This window comes from Lactuca virosa, chromosome 9, assembly GCF_052849685.1.
Source record: "Lactuca virosa cultivar CGN04683 chromosome 9, Lactuca_virosa_CGN04683_v6, whole genome shotgun sequence".
In the NCBI taxonomy this organism is placed as follows: Eukaryota; Viridiplantae; Streptophyta; class Magnoliopsida; order Asterales; family Asteraceae; genus Lactuca; species Lactuca virosa.
Window position 1 is genome coordinate 96,743,273 of NC_136434.1, and position 20,627 is coordinate 96,763,899.

General features: G+C 37.0%; 1 protein-coding gene across 3 annotated transcripts; it reads right to left on the minus strand.

Moving 5' to 3' along the window:
- Positions 1-3,397: 3,397 nt before the first annotated feature.
- On the minus strand, positions 3,398-5,560 carry LOC145137684 (uncharacterized). 3 transcript variants are annotated; one of them, XM_079071822.1, is made up of 5 exons: positions 5,067-5,560; positions 4,718-4,975; positions 4,368-4,638; positions 4,065-4,169; positions 3,398-3,983 (listed from the first exon to the last, which is right to left on the minus strand). In XM_079071822.1, exons 1-5 carry the CDS (start codon positions 5,352-5,354, stop codon positions 3,886-3,888), a joined length of 1,020 nt encoding a protein of 339 aa, XP_078927948.1. In that variant the 5' UTR covers positions 5,355-5,560; the 3' UTR covers positions 3,398-3,885. The 3 variants fall into 3 exon arrangements, with proteins under 3 accessions (XP_078927948.1, XP_078927947.1, XP_078927946.1); XM_079071821.1 differs by having other exon boundaries at positions 4,065-4,166; positions 4,368-4,641; XM_079071820.1 differs by having other exon boundaries at positions 4,368-4,641.
- Between the last annotated feature and the right edge of the window lie 15,067 nt (positions 5,561-20,627).

The window sequence follows — 20,627 nt, forward strand, 5'->3', positions numbered from 1 at the left end:
AGTTTGGGGGAGCTCACTAAGCTTCGTGCTTACAGTTTCAGTTTTGGTTTCAGGTACTTCAGCTAGCAAAGGGAAGGGCTCGAGTTGATGGCATGGCACACACCACAGTTTATTAGCCTGGGAGTTTACTCTGATATTTTATATGAGACAGTTATATGTTCGTAAGATTTTATGAGATTTTGAGATACTTGCTGGAGGATTTTAGCTTATGGTGATAACATTATGTTTGTTAAATGGTTTCAAAACGAAATTTTTGGCTTGTATTTTTGGGATGTTTCAATTGGTGCCTTCAACCCACGAGTATAGTGAAGAAAACTCACCTCAAAGTCTAGGAGATAGTTGAACTGATCACTGCTCCAAATATCGGCTCTACAGATCACCTAAACATCAAACAGGGACCAAGCCTCAATCTCCTACCCAAATTACCCCATTTGACCTAAAGTCAAACTTGGTCAAAGTCAATAGTCGAAAGTCAAAGGTCAAAGGTCAACCTTCAGTTGGTCGTCATGTCGTGGCAGCAAAATGATGAAACATACGGGCATTTCCCAGTCGCCACGTTGTGGCAAGTCAAGGCCACGTCGTAGGCACTGGGTTTCTAACAACTTAATGGGTTAAGTTGTTTTCTTCGATTTTAAGCGCTCCAAAGCTCAGATCTGGTCCATTCTATGGTCCAAATGGATAAAGTTTCTAACTTTATCCCTTAAGACTCTCCAAGAGATCAAGATCTCAACTCCTTGGTCCAAAAGGGGCAAAAATATAACATGGCTTAAATCATTAAGCACTTAATCTTGAAAGTCTCTTGTCCAACAATTCCAGAAGGGTTCCTAGCACCATTACAAACATAAAAATTCTTGCTTTGTAGGCATGGATGTCCAATGCATGTCTTGAACTCCTATTATGTCAAAACAAGGGTTAATGACCAAGATTCCATGCATAACACCAAAACTCATTCCTATTTCAGATCCAAAACACCAAATACTCCAAATGATTGTCTCTTACATCAAAGGATCCCTACATATTGAGATATGGAATCCTTTCACCATATGGTTGTGATTTTAGGTTGATCGTAGTATGTTTTAATTGGGTCAAGCTTTAGAGGCTTTAAAACTTTAATGTGTCAATATGCATGGTTATTTAATTGTTTTGTATCATATACCCAACGGATCAATAGGGACATTTCCCACCTCGAGTAAAAAGGTGAATTTTGATACTCGCAAATCCTGTGATGGTAGTGTACTAGTGTTGGTATTATTCGTATCGGTGTCGAGCCAAACGAAACCATCAAACAGGTACGTTTGTAGACTACTATGTGGGAGGGGGTTGTCTTCGTGATTATTCGTCGTCACTTGTTGAGGATACGACATTTTATTTTGAGTCCTCACAGATGGTGCCAATAATGGTAGATCCAGTCTCTTGGGGATATCCTTGATTCCTTGGATTGTACTACCAATCTTAAAGCTCTCGTCTTTGACCCGTTGAAAAATAACTCCAACTCGTCTAAATGAAAGGTTAGCAATATTTTGGGAAGATTATTTCAGGAAGAGTTCCTCAATAATACACTTAGATTCTTAAGTTATTGAGGGTATTTGGTAGGATGTATGTAAGTGAAGAATGTAGGAGTATTGTCGCATACCTTATGCATGGCCTGAGAGTCACAATTATAGGGGACAAGCGAAGGAACTACCATCTATGATCTGTTATCCATACGAAAGTTATTCTTGGGTCAACTTTTGCCAATGTAGTTGGACGGAGTCAACTTTTTAAAGCGTTGGGATTTATTTGAGAGAAAAGGGGACATCACGCTTACGGTTTGTCTTTTGTCTTTTAGTGGCTTGACATTATGAGATAGACTTGATTCCAGCCTTGGTCGTGTTATATTAGAGTAGCCTTGGTCGTGTTATATTAGAGTTTCTTTTCGTATGCTTTAGTTTAGAGTTCGAGTTAATCTTTATCTTACGGTTAATATTGGGGGTCGGTATCCTTGTTAAGTTGCAACCCAACCATATTTCATCCAAACCACCTCTAGTTAGGCGGTTCTTGGATTTTCATAAGCTATGCTTGTAACAAAGAGGGTGCACAATGATTCTAAAAGGCCACTTATGTAATAAAGAAGTATGGTTGCTTCGACAGGAATAACCGCCTAAAAGCTCTTGGAGAACAAGACAAAAGTTTATGGTTATAACGACAAAAATAACGATGACAACTCCATTATAAATATATTCATCATTTACACTAGAGGTAGAACCATTCAAAGACATCTGACTACAAATCCTTTTAAAGACATCAAGTATACTCAACTTAGGTCTTTCGGAGTGATCACCAATAACCACAAATATAATGGGTCTCATCACCACACAAAACCATATTAAGTTGGTATATCCACCACTATACATCACTATATCCCGCTTATTTTTTGATTATTTGAATAAAAAAATATTTTTTTAATTAGTTAAATGTAGAGAGATAGAGAAAGATAGAGAGAAAATATATGATTGCATATGGTCAATTGTGGTGGTGACCACATTTCACCACAATGTGATGCTTCCATATTTCATTACATTAGGTTATCCAATGTCCTCACCTGTGAAAATGTAGTGAAGAGCAAGCTACGTCATCATCTAACCATTTCACTAGGTTGTGGAAATGGTGTTCACTAGTAAAGAAGAGAAATGATCCGTAAAGACCAGTGGAAACCTCCACTCCACAAGATAATGGATGGATTTTGGAGAGATGTTCACCGGTGAAAACCCTCCTCCACGTAGTTTCTCACGCGTAAAAAAAAAAAATTATACCAGACATCCTTACCGTAGTGGTGTTCACATCCCACATCAATCACGAGCCATGCTCGTAATATGCAGTCCAAATGGCCTTATAGTGAATAAAAGTTTTGATATGGTTATTCCTAGTGTTTAGTCATGTGTCATCCAATTTCCTATAACTCCCAACATGACGAGTACAAAAAAAAATCATCAGAATAGTTTTGTGAAATTAGTTGCAATTTTATACTCTGAGTTTAGAGACTAGTTAAAGAGATACAAAAATATTTTTCAAATTCTTATTATTTACAAAAGATGCAACCGTATTCTAGGAAACTAAAGAAATTATTTTTCAAATATGTTTTAAGGACACTCTAAGGTCGGCTCATTTAAATTGTTAGGGCTTTGAACACCAACCCCAATTGTTTCAAGCCTTATAGACAAAACTCAAGGTTGGCTCGTGAATAATTGAACAGACTCACACTTGGCTCAAATCATTTGTAATGCAAGCGTAAACAAACCGCAGTTCTGTAGTCCGCTCGTTAAACTTGCTCAAAGCTTGTTTGCCTTATTTAAAGCTTTAACATTGACATGTTAAAAGTACAATCAATTGACTATGCCGCTATTGCGTAATGCAAAAATTGAAAGACAACTTGTGACAGATTCTCAATAAGCTTTTTAGTACAAATTGGACAGCAATATAAGTTGTGCAAATTCAGCAATGTATACAAAAAGAAGAAAATTTTGAGAAATACTCACAATATAACAAGAGATCCTGCCATTATTGATAAGTATCTCCCCACCCATGTGGGGCTGGAATTTTGATTCCTACAAGCTTTTAAAGAACCACTACCCTACCTATCCAACATCCTATGGACCAGTTTTCAAACCCAAAAGCAGAATGTCAACTCCTATCAATCAATTAATAATAATAATAATAATAATATATAATATATAACATATAATAGTATATAATATAATCACCAAAAAAACCTTTATTTCTTTCTTCACTCCACCCCAAAACAAAAATCTCATACCAAAACCAGAGGATTTTGTTCCTTGTTGCCATCTTTCTACTTCAACCTTTTATTCTCTCTTCTCTTCTACCCCTACTCCCCTAATTCCACCATCAATACGTCCACTCATGCGGTAGCCTCAGATCCTTCTCAACCTGTCTCCGCCTCTGCTCCGCCATTAACACGCTCCTCCGGTGCCTCATTTCTGCATCTGCAAACATTAAATTTCAAAACTTGTACTTTCCCCGATTCATTATAATTTGAAAAGTTCAATACCCAATTCTAATCTTACCGTAATCATAACAAGGTCGTCCGCCATTGGATCCGTTTTGAGCTTCAAGATTCAGATTCAGAGCATGTAAAACTCTCTCTGGAAGTAAAACAGTGGAACACCCTGCTGCAGATACACAAAATCAGATCAATTGGCAGTCGCAATCATGCTAATTGCTACAATATAAGTTAATTGTCGTGTAATATAATTTGCCATTTTTGGGAAAAGTATTGGGAATACAAAAGGGGCCAAAACAGAATCAGAATGGTCGATGAAAAATCAACTAAAATCCAAATTATTAGAGAAAGGGGAGAGATAACAGACCTCGTTTCTTTGGGGGCTCGGCCGGAGCTCCGATTTGGCGAGGCAAGAAAACCCCAGTGCCAGTACATTCTCGTTTGGTGGTTGGGTTTCCAAGAAAGACAGCCCTCATACCCGATCCCGGTGGTGGCTGTTGCTGAGATTGTTGCAGAGTAGGCCAAGCAGATAACGGCAGCGCCGCCGGTTTCATGTTTCCTCCAGACGTCCTACCCCTGGTTGGTGGTATAAATTGCTGATACTGCTGTTGTTGATGTTGATGTTGCTGCTGTTTCAACTGCTGAAAATTCTACATGTTAACTAGATATATAGAATGAAATTGGAAATTTTGGATGAGAGCTAAATTAGGTTTTTACTTGAGCAGCTTGAAATTGTTGAAGTTGGAAATTAGGGCTTGGAATTCTTCGAGGTGCTTGTGGAGCTATGTGATTTCTGTTAGAATCCACCATCCTGAGCCTCGCAACTTCACCAGCAGCTGCGTACAGAAGATCCCAGGCGGTTTCGGTGTGAGTCACCGGCGGCGCCGGTGAAAGACAATTAGTACTCCGACTGCTCGTCGTCTGCTTACAGCCGCACAACGTAGATTGGGGCGACCCCGACATAACACTTGTTGACTAATTTAATTGAGACATAAAACCTCATTCAGGAATCATGGTGAAAGGGGGAGAAATTATCAAAAGAAAAAACTGAGAAAAAAAATAAAACCTTCGAGTGGTGACTTTCCAGACCGGAACTGTTTTCCGTTTTCCAGTAATTATCTTCAAGAGTGGACTGAGCCAGCTTTCGAGACAGTTCGTTGAGATAATCTTCTTCGTCACTCTCGGTCTCCGTTGAACCCATTACAGACTCCACCGGAGAACTGAGATCGGAGTCTGGCCCATACATAGTTGACGTACCTTTGTTTCTTCCGGACTTGAAGTCCACAAGCACGTCGTCGTCGTTCAGGAACTCCGTCGGCAGCCAAAACATGACATCATCCATCTCTTGATCCATTGAAGGTTCTTCAGTAGTTAAACAAGTAAACAAGTAGCTGATTTAACACGAAATGCTTAATGGGAAATTGGGGGTTGCTTCTTGTTGAAGGATAATTATAGCCTTCAATCTGTCCGTCGTGCTTGCCTGCCTTTTTACCTGTGGACCCCGCCGTTTATTAGAAATAGAACATGGGAGGGAGGGAAGGGCGGGAGAGATGGAGGCAGAGGGTGCAAGTGATTGGAATATTAAATATAGAGGGAAATGGGAACCCTAAAAGCTGAGGCGTGGACTACACGCGCTTAAAACGCGGTTGAAGGAACAAGCGGGTTTTTGTTCTGGTTTCTGCAAGGGAGAGTGTATTATCTAGTTGCGTCCAGGTAATAGTCTTGTAGATATAAAGTTGTGCAGCAATTAAATGTCATATATCTTTATCAAATATATCATTACACATTGTGTGAAGTTTAATACTTGTTTTTAATGTACCACAAGAAATATCAAAAATGCTTTTATAAATAAATATTCAATAATTTCAACTGAATATTACATATATCACACCAAAATGTGCACCCATTTTTACACCTTCCGTTTTCGGTAAACTACCCCCTACCCCATACAACTTCCTATTATCGATAACCACCCTATTCCTTTGGCTCTTATTTTCGATATTTTTGTTTATTGTAACTTTTATTTGCGGTTTCAACCACAGTTGCATCATTATTGAACCCATGTTATCTCCCTTCCTCCACCTATCATGATCGATAACCACCCTTACCCAATGACGGGCTTGTATAATGTCCCGGAGGGTCTTCACTACTCGACTTCGTCTCAAATGGGTTATATATATATATATATATATATATATATATATATATATATATATATATATATATATATATAACGACCCAATTTTACCAAGAAAATTTTCATTTTTAGTTAACCAAAACCAATCTCATAAACCATAAAATCCCAAAACATTTGTTTTCAAATCAACATTCATTACATCATTGTTTTTCCTTTTTAAAACATCAGAGGGTCCCAAACACACCAAAAAGAGAGATAGAGTGCACGTCACGTCATCACGCCTTGTCCTTGTCCTTAGGCTCAGAAGTACCTGAAACAAATCAACAACCTGTAAGCGAAATGCTTAGTGAGTTTCCCAGAGCATACCACACACATTCACATACACATATCCTGATAGCTAAATAAACTATAAACATGTCACAGAAACTATGCAATATGATTCAGCAAAAATGTCATAGGCTACCCCACATGGTCTTTACCTAGGACCGCCATGGGCTACCCCACATGGCCTTACATCCAATGTCATGGGCTACCCCACATGGTCTTTACCTAGGATTGCCATGGGCTACCCCACATGGTTTTATATCCAATGTCACGGGCTCCCCCCGGGGTCTTCCATACCAACATAATATCACATAACATATCAATTCATAAATGAATAACACACACATAACATGATCACATAATGGGCCGGCCTTGGTGTCGTAGACCCATAGGTATGGTGAGAAGACTCACCTCCGTCCGATGAATACAAATACTGCCCTCCCAATAATCCGCAACCTCCCAAGCTGAATAATAACATTAATATATAATCAATGATAAGACCTTAAATTACCTAAGGAAATGCCCAACCTTCAAACTCTACCCCCAAGGCCCAATTACCCTTTTCTTGCAAATGGGCCCCAAAATCCAAGTCCAATATCCTTAATGGGCCCCTTGGCCCAATAAGGCCCAACCAATAAGTCCTGGGCCCAAACAGATGAAAAGGCCTCAATATTACAGAATCCAATCAAGCTCAACAGCCAAATGAGGCCTAAAGGCCCAAAACAGCTTAGGGCCCAACTGAGCTGTGTATGTCCAGCGTACCTCCCTGGTACGCGCAGCGTATTGAAGGTCTAGCGACTACGCGCTGCGTACAGACAGTTACGCCCAGCATACAACCGTATTAAGCATTTTTCCCATTAAGTGCTTAATGCTCGAATCCCTCACGTCCAAAAGCTAGATCTAAGTTTGAAAAGATGTCCTAAGGCATAAAGTTGGAAACTTTATGCCCTTGCATGTCTCATACACACCCAACCACTCCATTAAGACCTTTCCAGGGTCTTTTACCCAAGCATGAGGTCAAATCTCTCATCAAGCTTCCATTTTTATACTTCTAAATGACTAGGGGACCTCAGATCTGACTTTCATATCAAAAGGGAAGGCTTAACTCAACAAAAGAGGTCCAAAGTTCATAAAAGGGACAAACCACCAAAACCCTAGCTAGATCTAAAGATTAGAAAGGAAAGATGCAAGATTTTTACCTACAGAAGCTTTGCAAGATGCTTTTGGTGCAGGATCTTGAAGCACCCACTTGATCCAAGCTTGCTTGACCACCCCTTCTTCTTGAAATACACAAAAAAAGGCCACAAATGCACTCTTTAAGGCCTAAGAATGATCTCGCAAGGTTTCCAGGAGTATATGGACGTTGTAAGGCTGTGGAGGCTCTCTAGGGTTTAGTCCAAGGGACTTAAAGTTGTTTAAATAGGCCTCAAGTCCGGAAAATTAGGGTTTTGCGTCCCTGGCGCGTACGTCCCGCGTAACTCAAGGTACGCCCGGCGTACGTATGATTCCTCCGCGACCACTTCCATGCAGTACGCTAAGCGTACACTTAAGTACGCCCAGCGTACTTAAGGGACCAATTATGCAAAAATTATCATTTCTTATGGTTTCAGGACATACCAGAATTTTGGATGTTACAACTCTCCCCCACTTGAACTAGACTTCGTCCTCGAAGTCTGCAGCTGAAAACAGTTCGGGGTAATGCTCCCGCATCTCCTCTTCTGGCTCCCAAGTCCATTCGGAGCCCCTTCGGTGCTGCCATTGCACTTTTACCAACTTCACTTCCTTGTTCTGAAGTCCCTTCGTCTTCCTGTCTAAAATGGCAAACGGCCTCTCGACATAATTCAGGCCCCCATCCACCCGAATATCTGTTGGATTAGGTGTCTAAGCCCATAACTATAATTGGTATGTACTTGAATTGATAGCAGCGCAGTCCTTTTGGGTTGCCCTCAACCTAGCAACTGGACAAGGAAATTATGAAAGGAGAGATGTTAATTTATAAGATTAATAAATTATTATAAATGATTTATTAATATGTTAAAAGATTAATATATTAATTAGAAATCATTATGTTTAATTAATAGTTAGCCAGAAATTAATCAGAATTAATTTTGGGGTTAAAAGAATTAATTATAAAGTGCAGGGACTAGTTTGCAATTAACTAATAGTTTAGTGGAAGGTTCCAGAACCTCCTTGGAAGGAGGTGGACGAAATCCATAGGGGAAACCCTAGAGATTTCGTCCAAGGGGTCCAAATAAGGCCTTTGGATCTTGCTTAGGCTCTAAGCAAAGGATAACTAAGGTTTTCCCTAAACCCTAGATCCCTCAGCTATTTAAGGAGCCTCCTGGCTCACATTTGAGGTCACTGATTTCTTTGGAAGAAACCCTAAGGCCGAAATTGCATACTCTCTCCATCCTCTCTCCTCCAAGTTTCCTTCTTGCTAGTTCTTGGGTGTGATTCCATTAGAGGCATTACATTTGTGGTGCTAAGCTTCCAAGAAGATCAAGATCAAGATCAAGAGGATTATCAATTGTTTGCTATAACAATTGAAAGGTATGTAACTCCTAAACCCTAGTTTGTTAATTTCGAAATTAGCCTCTCTCCTCTAGGGTTCTTGTTTTGCAATTCAAAGTTATATGTTCAATAGTTAAAACATAGATCCAAAGTAGGTTGCATGTGAACTTAGGAATTGTTTTCTAGTTTATTTGTTTTACCTAAATCCCATCAGTGGTATCAGAGTCATTGTTTGTTTTAAATTGAATTGCTATAATTGTTGAATTGCAAATTAGGGTTTATAGCTATTAAACCCTAAAGGCCAAATTTTCGATTTCTAGGGTTTTGGATAAAAGGGTTTTTTCGAAAACCCTAGCCTCCAAAGAACCCTAATCGAAATTAGGGTTAGGGTTTTGAAAACCCTAGCCTCCTCCCTTGTAAATTTCGAAATTGCTAGAAGTTTTAGGGTTTCTTGTTTTGGATAATTGTTACTTAATTAGATTAATTGGATAATTATCTTTACCCTATTTTTCGAAATTTAGAGGGATAAGGATTAGGATTAAATTAATTGATTAATTTAGTTAGATAATCCTTACAAGATTTAATAATTTGATTAATAGTTAATTAAAAGATAAATATTAAATCTAGTTAATTGGTTTATTTAAATTTAAATTTAATAGTTTGAATTTCGAAATTTATATAAACCCTTGAAGTTTTAAAATGTTTTAAAACACACCCTATATATGTATTATGATTAAAAGTTTAATATTATATATGTATAAGAATATGGTCAGTCAAATCGCTAGTATGCCTCATTCACGAAGCTAATCTATAAGGGGGGTATAAGGAAACTGCCTATAAAATGGTAGTTGAATGGGTGTCCACTCTCACCCACCGCTTCCTTGATTAGTGGAGGGTCGTTAGCAGAACGGATTTGATAGGACAACTACTTCTCATTAAAAGTATAATGACATTAAAGAAAGTACTAAAACATTATTTTTAAAATCCCAACTCTAGTTACTTTAGGAAAAATGTGAAAAGTATGCTAATCCATGAAATTGCACATTATGCTTTATTGGTCGTTAGTGGAGCGTGTGTGGTTAACCAGCACACTAAAGGGCACTAATAAAGAGTAGTAATGGGTATCTCATAGTTGTCATTTTGATGGAGCGTGTGTGGTTTACCAGCACATCAATAGTTAATGATAAAGACAATGAGGTTACCAAGCACATTTGCATGGTTATTCACATCTTGTTTGTGATCCTCGGCATCCCAGTCACAAATAGAAGAGCATAATCTGAGATTAAAACATGTCATTGAATAGTTTCAATGTATCTCAAAAGAATTAGGAATTTCACTTCGTTTGTTTCGTCTAATGGTGGAATTGGTGAATCGTCATTCACCTACCTTTATGAAATTTACACTTGGATCTCGGCATCCCATTTCTAAGTTGTGAATCTTCATAGTTGGATCCTAACCTTGATATTTTATCTTTGGGTTATTATATTGAGGTATCGTGAAATCTAACTAAAACTTTCTTTCTTTTCAGATGTCTACTCCTGGAAACACTTCTGCTTCATCCTCCTCCAACCAGAACTTCTCTTTGCTCAATATCTGCTCCAAAGTCGTTATGGATGGCTCAAACTATAACGATTGGATGCGCAACATCAAGATGGCTCTTCGTTTTGAGAACAAAGAATATGTTCTTGAAAAGGAGCTCAAAGAGCTTGATGAGTCTGAAGCTACTCCTGAAGATCTTGCTGCCTACAAGAAACATTACGACGATGCTACCAAAGTGGCGTGCATCATGGTGGCAACCATGTCCCCAGAACTGCAGAGGTACTATGAGGACTACGGGCCTTTTAAGATGAACAAGGACCTTATGGAAAAGTACCATAAGCGAGCTCGTCAAGAAAAGTTTGAAGTAGTCAAGTCACTCATGGCTTGCAAGATGAAAGAAGGGGAATCGGTTGTGTCACATGTGCAAAGAATGCAACGCTACATAGAGCGTTTGGTCAAGCTCAACATTCACTTTGATGAGGAATTGGCCATTGACATGGTCTTGAACTCACTACCTGATTGTTATGGTCAGTTTATTCTAACTTACCATTTGAACAATACTGAGCAGACCTTGGCCCAATTGCACAACTTGTTGCAGACAGCTGAGGCAGGAATGAAGGGTAAAAGTATACCCTCCACGCCTACAAGTGCCCCTGTATTGGCTATTGGACAGGGAAAGGATAAAAAGAGGAAAGGTCCTCCCAAGCAAAACTGGAAGAGCAAGGCTCAAGCTGGGTCGTCTAGTAATGGCCCAAAGGTTAAGCCCAATGGTTCCACTCCCCATGTTTCTGATCCAAAAGAGGCCGTTTGCTTTTACTGCAATCAAAAGGGGCATTGGAAGAGATCTTGCCCACAATATCTGCAAGATATCAAGGATGGCAAAGTGAAGCCATCTTCGGCAGGTATTTACACTATTTCTGCTAATAACTCATTATCTTCTCGTTCATGGGTCCTTGATACAGGATGTGGTTTTCATATCTGTTCTGATTTGCAGGGACTAAAGGAAAGTGAGGAGATAGAGCGAGGAAGGATAAACTTGATCATGGGAAACAGAAAGTCTTCACCAGTGACCAAGATCGGAGTTTATCAGCTTCTGCTTAGCAATGATGTTAGATTAGATTTAATAAATTGTTGCTATTCGTCTGAGATGACGAGAAACATTATTTCATTTCATGCATTGTTCAGACAAGGTTTCAAATATTCTTTTAATGATTTGAATGGTTCAATTTCTGTTTATAAGAATGGTGTTTTTATGTTTGAAGCTTTACCTTGTGATGGTGTGTATGAAACAGTGACTTGTGTTGATAGCTTAGGAAATAGTGTACTTAATATTGACTTGTCTAATAGTGTAGACAATGCATGCTTGTGGCATTGTCGTCTTGGACACATTAACAAGAAACGCATAGCCCAACTCCAAAAGGATGGAGTGTTGGAATCATTTGACCTAAAATCAGATGATATGTGTGAATCTTGTCTTTTGGGAAAGATGACAAAATCACCATTCACAGGGTCTTGTGAAAGAGGTGAAGGTCTGTTGGATCTCATACACACAGATGTGTGTGGGCCCTTCAGATCAACTACAAGAGATGCTAATCGATTCTATGTGACTTTCACTGACGATTATAGCAGATATGGATATATCTACTTGATCAAGCATAAGTCAAAAACTTTTGAAAAGTTCAAAGAGTTTAAGCATGAAGTCGAAAATCAATTGGGCAGAAAGATAAAGATACTTAGATCTGATAGAGGCGGGGAGTATCTTAGTATCGAGTTTAACGACTATCTGAAAGAATGTGGGATAGTCTCACAATTGACTCCTCCTAGGACACCACAGTTAAATGGTGTAGCTGAGAGGCGTAATCGAACCTTGTTAGACATGGTTCGTTCTATGATGAGTCGGGCTTCGCTTCCTATTCACTTCTGGGGGTATGCCTTAGAGACAGCCGCCCACATCCTCAATCTTGTCCCTACAAAGAAGGTTGCCAAAACACCTCACGAAATGTGGATGGGGAAAGTTCCCTCGTTGGCACATATTAAAGTCTGGGGTTGTGAAGCTTTCGTAAGACGAGAGACTCACGACAAGCTAGCAGCTAGAAGTGAGAAATGTGTTTTCATTGGTTACCCAAAGCAGTCTTTTGGATATTTGTTCTACATGCCTAGGGAGAACGTGGTCTTTGTAGCACGAAGAGGAGTCTTTCTGGAGAGAGAGCTCATATTCAAAGAGGACAGTGGGAGCACCATTGACCTTGAAGAAATTCGAGAGTCAGCCAATGAAGGAACCTTAGATGACACTAGCACTCAACCAGAGGAAACAGTTCATGTTGAACCAATCGATAACTCATTACCTCTTAGAAGATCCACTAGGGTGAGTGTGCCACCTGAGTTGTATGGTTTTCATATTACTTCAGATGGTGACACATTCATAAGTGACAGAACACTTGTAAACTTAGATGAACCAGTCACTTATAAGGAAGCAATGGCAGGCCCAGAGGCTTCCAAGTGGAAAGAGGCAATGGACAGCGAGATTAAGTCCATGTATGAAAACCAAGTTTGGAATTTGGTTGATAGTGCACCAGGTCGTAAGACAGTTGGGTGCAAATAGATCTTCAAGAAGAAGACAGACATGGATGGAAATGTGCACACATTCAAGGCTCGACTGGTTGCAAAAGGTTTCACTCAAACCCCAGGGGTTGACTATGATGAGACCTTCTCGCCAGTGGCTAAGATTAAATCTATTAGGATATTGCTCGCCATAGCTGCCTTTCATGATTATGAAATCTGGCAGATGGATGTCAAAACTGCTTTCCTTAATGGGAAGTTGGCTGAAGATGTTTACATGATTCATCCAGAGGGTTTTGTTGATGCAAAGTTCCCCAATAGAGTGTGCAAGCTTGAGAAATCCATTTATGGATTGAAACAAGCATCTCACAGTTGGAATCTTTGCTTCCATGAGAAAGTCAAAGAGTTTGGTTTCTCTAGAAGTGAAGATGAGTTCTGTGTGTATATCAAGGCTAGTGGGAGTATAGTAACTTTTCTGGTGTTGTATGTCGATGACATATTATTCATTGGTAACGACGTTCCAACCTTGAAAGAAGTTAAGTCTTGGCTTGGAAAGTGTTTTGCCATGAAAGACCTTGGAGAAGCTGCCTATATTCTTGGGATTAGAATATTGAGAGATAGAAAGAAGAGACTAATTGGACTTAGTCAGAGCACATACTTGGATAAGGTACTAAAGAGGTTTAGTATGGAAAATTCCAAGAAGGGAGAGCTACCTATCCAGAGCAATACCAAATTGAGTAAGACTCAATGCCCGAGTACAGATGTTGAAATAGATGACATGAGTCGTGTACCTTATGCTTCCGCTGTCGGATCGATCATGTACGCTATGACATGTACTCGCCCTGATGTGGCATTTGCTTTGAGCATGGTCAGTCGCTATCAGGGAAACCCAGGTAGAGCTCATTGGATAGCAGTTAAGAATATACTCAAGTATTTGCGAAGGACAAAGGACTGGGTCCTTGTGCTTGGTGGCAGTGATACTTTGAGAGTAGATGGTTACAGTGATGCCAACTTTCAGACGGATAGAGATAACTTCCGTTCTCAGTCGGGCTGGGTGTTTTTACTGAATGGAGGAGCAGTTACTTGGAAGAGTTCCAAGCAAGATACGGTGGCTGATTCTACTTGTGAATCAGAGTACATAGCAGCGAGTGAAGCATCGAAAGAAGCAGCTTGGTTGAGGAACTTCATCGGAGATCTCGGAGTTGTTCCAACCATCCAGGAGCCTATGGAACTGTTCTGCGATAATGAAGGAGCGGTTGCCTTGACAAAGGAACCGAGAGATCATGGTAAAACCAGACATATCGACAGAAAGTACCATTTCATCAGACATAGAGTAGAAGAAGGCCATCTTATAGTAAAGAGGGTGTCATCTGAAGATAACCCAGCAGATCCCCTCACAAAGGGTCTGAATAGGGCTAAGCATATTCAGCATGCTCGGAGCATATGACTGAAAGATGATATTAGTTTTAGTAGTTAGATTAGTTTTGTTCTGAAACTTGTAACAAAGTAAATGTAATTGACTTTTGGTGATTAAATAATAAAGTATTATTTATAAGTTTGGTTACTGCCTTTGTCGATTGTTTATTATTGTGTTTCATATTTTGCATGTTTTACTTCCCGAATAATAAGATTATTCAAACTCCACAGTCGCTCGTACTTTTGGAAGCAAGTAGTGAATTAAGACTGTCATGAACTAGATTGTAGATTGTCTGAGGATAGGCATGGCAATAGAATTGCTGCAATGTTCATGAGTACTCAGAAATTGAGATTTGAGTATTGGATAAACCCTCGCTCACAGTATCACTTCATGGAACTCATCACGAGTAATACTGAGACGATAATATCTTATAATCTTGAAACGAAGATATATGAGTTGTAATTTACAAGTCGGTCATGCATTGGTGATACGAAAACGCATCAGTAACTTGGTGTTATAAAACGTATTGTCATGTATAATTTGATGAGTAAAAGATACAAGCATATGAGTCAACGTTTATTCGTTCCTTTTGCCCTAAGCGGAAAAGCGATATCTGTGGGCCCCTCGATGATTTGGTGTTGACTTATGTGTTGGGCCCAGCCAGGACTAAATTGATGTGTTCAATTAGAAGTCCTACATCATCACAAATCAGGAATCGGGAAACATAGATTCTGGACAAAGAGATTGATTACATTTCATGTCTTATGTCTAGGGATATCTAGCAGAACGAAGGATTATATGATCACTTATCTTAGGACACGTAACTGACTGGGTCAGAGTTCGGCAGCAGCTTTTTGGAAGCTACAATTTGCTGGTCAAATTTAGAAGGCATACTAGCAATTATAGTTACAGACTTATCCAAGTGGGAGACTGTTGGATTAGGTGTCTAAGCCCATAACTATAATTGGTATGTACTTGAATTGATAGCAGCACAGTCCTTTTGGGTTGCCCTCAACCTAGCAACTGGACAAGGAAATTATGAAAGGAGAGATGTTAATTTATAAGATTAATAAATTAATATAAATGATTTATTAATATGTTAAAAGATTAATATATTAATTAGAAATCATTATGTTTAATTAATAGTTAGCCAGAAATTAATCAGAATTAATTTTGGGGTTAAAAGAATTAATTATAAAGTGCAGGGACTAGTTTGCAATTAACTAATAGTTGAGTGGAAGGTTCCAGAACCTCCTTGGAAGGAGGTGGACGAAATCCATAGGGGAAACCCTAGAGATTTCGTCCAAGGGGTCCAAATAAGGCCTTTGGATCTTGCTTAGGCCCTAAGCAAAGGATAACTAGGGTTTTCCCTAAACCCTACATCCCTCAGCTATTTAAGGAGCCCCCTGGCTCACATTTGAGGTCACTGATTTCTTTGGAAGAAACCCTAAGGCCGAAATTGCATACTCTCTCCATCCTCTCTCCTCCAAGTTTCCTTCTTGCTAGTTCTTGGGTGTGATTCCATTAGAGGCATTACATTTGTGGTGCTAAGCTTCCAAGAAGATCAAGATCAAGATCAAGAGGATTATCAATTGTTTGCTATAACAATTGAAAGGTATGTAACTCCTAAACCCTAGTTTGTTAATTTCGAAATTAGCCTCTCTCCTCTAGGGTTCTTATTTTGCAATTCAAAGTTATATGTTCAATAGTTAAAACATAGATCCAAAGTAGGTTGCATGTGAACTTAGGAATTGTTTTCTAGTTTATTTGTTTTACCTAAATCCCATCAATATCGTCCAAGGATATAACAACGGACTCGTCAGCAACACACTTCCGAAGCTAAGACACGTGGAAGGTGTTGTGAATCTGACTAAGCTCCTCTGGAAGCTCTAAACGATAGGCTACCTTGTCCACTCGGGCTATGATCCTGAACGTGCTTATAAATCGAAGCCCCAACTTGCCTCTCTTACGAAACCTGATAATCCCCTTCCAGGGTGACACCTTCATCAAAACAAAATTCCCTACCTGAAACTCCAGATCTGATCGCCGTCGATCAACATAACTCTTTTGACGGCTCTGCGCGACCCGCAACCGGTCGCGCACCTGCTGAATCAACCCGGTGGTCTTGAGTACCACCTCCGTTTAAATATACAATTATTGAAAAATAGTCTAAATAACATCTTTAAATATACAATTATTGAAAAAATAGATATTCTTACAGAATAATAGTCTAAATAACATCTTCGTTTAAATATACAATTATTCTTACAGAATAATAGTCTAAATAACATCTTTAAATATACAATTATTGAAAAAATAGATTTAATTTCTAAAATTAATTAATAGATAACATTAAAAATTTACCTTATTTAATTCATTCTTAAACTATCTTGCCTAAAATAAAGGGATTAATTAAATATTTATTTAATTACTAAAATTAATTAATAGACAACATTAAAAATTTACCTTATTTAGGTTTTGAAATGATTGTCTCACATTGATTCCTACATCCACACAATAATTAGTTATAATACTTGAACCTAGCTTTATATATATATATATATATATATATATATATACAGAGAGAGAGAGAGAGAAAGGATCAAATGAGAACACGTAAAAGGTTGAGAACGCGAGAACACTTCTGGACCAATCATTTTAGAAGGGTATATTAGTAACTGCGTATTTAATTTAAATTATAACAAATCTTAATCTCCTAAATTTTAGCAATATTAATTATAGTTACTTAAAATAATAGATTAACCGATTTTTATTATAGTTTTTTATTAATATATGACAAAAATAATTTTTATTAATTTTTTGTTAATATTGTAGTTAATGATTAATAACCATGTATTCATACATTAACACACATTTTTATTCATAAATATAAAATACTATAGTTTTTAATGAATACGTAATTGAATAAAATAGAATATAAAATTAAAAAAATCAATATATTTGTAATTGTAAATGAATAAGAACAATTTCTAAAATAAATCTCATATAGTTGTAATCACAAATGAATACAATACATAGTATAAATACATATTCTATACATTTAATCATGAATGAATAACTCAAAACATAAAAGAAATTACAATATGATAATTAGCTATTCAGAATACAAGAATACAAAATTGAACATCAAGTTCCCTTTTCTTCAAAACTAGTGTGTTGGTGAAATTGGTGCTTTTCTCTTCTGTAGAGCATCAAAAACCTACAACAAATATTATAATCATTAATGAAATGTTATAATTATTAATGATTGAAACTCAAAACTTACATCAAGCTACCATTTCTTCAAAATTTGTCTGTTGGTGAAATTGATGCTTTTCTCTTCTACAGAGCATCCAAAACCTACAACAAATGTTATAATAATAAATGAAATGTTATAATCATTAATGATTGAAACTCAAAGCTTACCTCTTGTTCTCTATATCTAAAAAACATAGTTCCAATCATGAACAATTAACAAAATGAAATTTTATCTTTTATAGTGCATCCATAACTTATTTACCCAATACGAGTATACCCTAATAAAAATTACCAGTCCCGAAATTGAGTTCGACCATAAAATTGATTTCGACTCAAAATTGTACATCTTGCTAAACTCGAAATCAACAAATGCATCGACTATGTATGAAATCAGCAAAGAACAGATTTTACATAACTATGAAATCATTTTCAGACAAGAAATTAACAAAGACATCGCATTCACACAATGGCAAAGGAATCGAAACTTACCTTAGTCGTCGTTGCCTTGTTGCGCCGGAGTGGATGCGAGGTTTTGCCTGAGTCATCGGAGCTTCATATTCGGGGATTGACTTTCATTCGCACTGAAATTATTGACTCAGAGCGAACCATCTCACAGTCGGTGTTTCAATTGTACTCGGAATCGGGGTTCTTGTCGGCTAAAAATCGAAATGAGATGTTGATCGCCTGACATTCGTAACTGTGTGCTCGGAACGAAGGTCTGCTCGGAGTTAATTGCATTTTGGATTCAGAGCTCATGTTGTGTTTCACGAGTAGTTTTGAGTCGATCGAAGTGAGTTGTGTTCGTTTATTATGGAAAATTGGGGAAGAAGACTACCGATTTACACACGGCGAGGTCTGATGATGATCGAGTTGAAGGAGGCCGCTTCTGTTTCATCAATTTAAAGCTCTACTGGATTAGGTCAAAACATAGAGAGGCAGAGAGTAATTATAGGAGTTTACAAAATTAGGGTAATGCTTATTTACCTTAATAGCCTTTATAATTTTCTTTAATTTAAAAATTAAAATTTAAATGTATTAATAATTAGAAAAATAACAATTAATTATAGCCACACATTTTAAAAATTAGATGGTCCAGATCTGTTCTCGCGTTCTCAAACTAAATCGCATTCTCAACATTTTAGTTGTTCTCATTTGATCCTACTCCTATATATATATATATATATATATATATATATATATATATATATGGAAAAGTGAATATATCCTTAAGGGTATAAAAGCTTAGGTACTCAAACTCACCATAATACGTCGTTTTGTTTGATATATTCATTATAATGTTCTTAATCATCAATCCCTAACTTGATTTACTTTCAAGATTTTTCAAAATTTCACTATTATCTTCCTCTTACATCACATCTTTTTGTCGAACACCTACTAGGCTATATATATTATAGTTGAAAATAAAAATTATGTAAGAGGAAGATAAATGTGAAATTTATAAAAATCTTGGAAGTAAATCAAGTTAGAAGTTGAATTATAAGAATATTGGACAATTACAATGTATATATATATATATATATATATATATATATATATATGATACAAAATGACGTAGTATGGTAAATTTGGGTACCTAAGCTTATATACCCTTAAGGGAATATTCACTTTTCTCATATATATATATATATATATATATATATATATATATATATATATATATATATATATATATAAAACTCATTTTTATGGAAACGAATTAAATTCGTCATTAATGTCAACAAAAATATTCTTTCATAATGAATTCATATCTACAAGAATGAGAGTTTATTCCAGCAGAATGAGAGTGTATTCTAGTAGAATACACTCTCGTTCTTCATATTCCATGCAACTTTATTGTATTTCAAGTGAGTGAATCCTGAAACAAAATATGAACTCATATATAAAAACCTAGATGCGAATTCATTCTGAAAAAAATGTTATTGCTGACATTAATGACGGATTTAAATAGTTTCCATAAAAAGATTATTATAATTATGGATATCATTTAATATACATATATTTACGGAAATCATTTAATATCTATATTTTTTTAATTAAATAATTATTTAATTTACTTAATTCCTATTGGTGAATTCTAGCACACAATAAATGTAAGAAACAAAATAACCTAGCCTATATATATATATATATATATATATATATATATATATATATATATATATATATATATATATATATATATATATATATATATACTAATTATTGTGTAACTACTAAAAAAAATATGCATTTAGTATTGATCCAACAACAAACAAAATATAATGCACCAAGTTTTAGTACAAACATGTAAATAAAATAGCCTAAATAAATTAAAATCATAAGAAATAGGTTGCAAATTGTAGAAATTGAAAGACTTAAGGGATGAAGAAATCTCATCTAATCTCACTTTGATGGTGGAATGAAAAATATGAGTCAATTCCCTTCTATAAAAAATCAACTTTAGAGTACAATAAGACATCTTGCTCGGTGATTTTTTTTTTAGGTTGTCTTTCGTAAGTTCAAGTAAAAACTTTCTCAGACCTAAAATACTTGGTTTAAAGTTTGGGTTTGCTTAATATTGCTCAAACTAATCTTTTTAGTAAAATATTTTTTTGGTTTTAGTTCATATGAGAGTTTGAGCGGTTTCATGGGTTTGTCTTGTATCGACTCGACACGAACTTGTTTGGTAGGTCTATGTATTATATTTGATCGGAATTTTTTTGGTTCCACTAAGGCTAGATATTTATGTGTCCACCCCTGCCCTTACCCCACCTCCTAAGATCAAAACCGCCCCTCCCTTATGAATGGTAACCATCAGCTCCCCTTACATCCTATGATCGATAACAACCCCTCCCCCACTCCCACAGATGGTAACCGTCTGT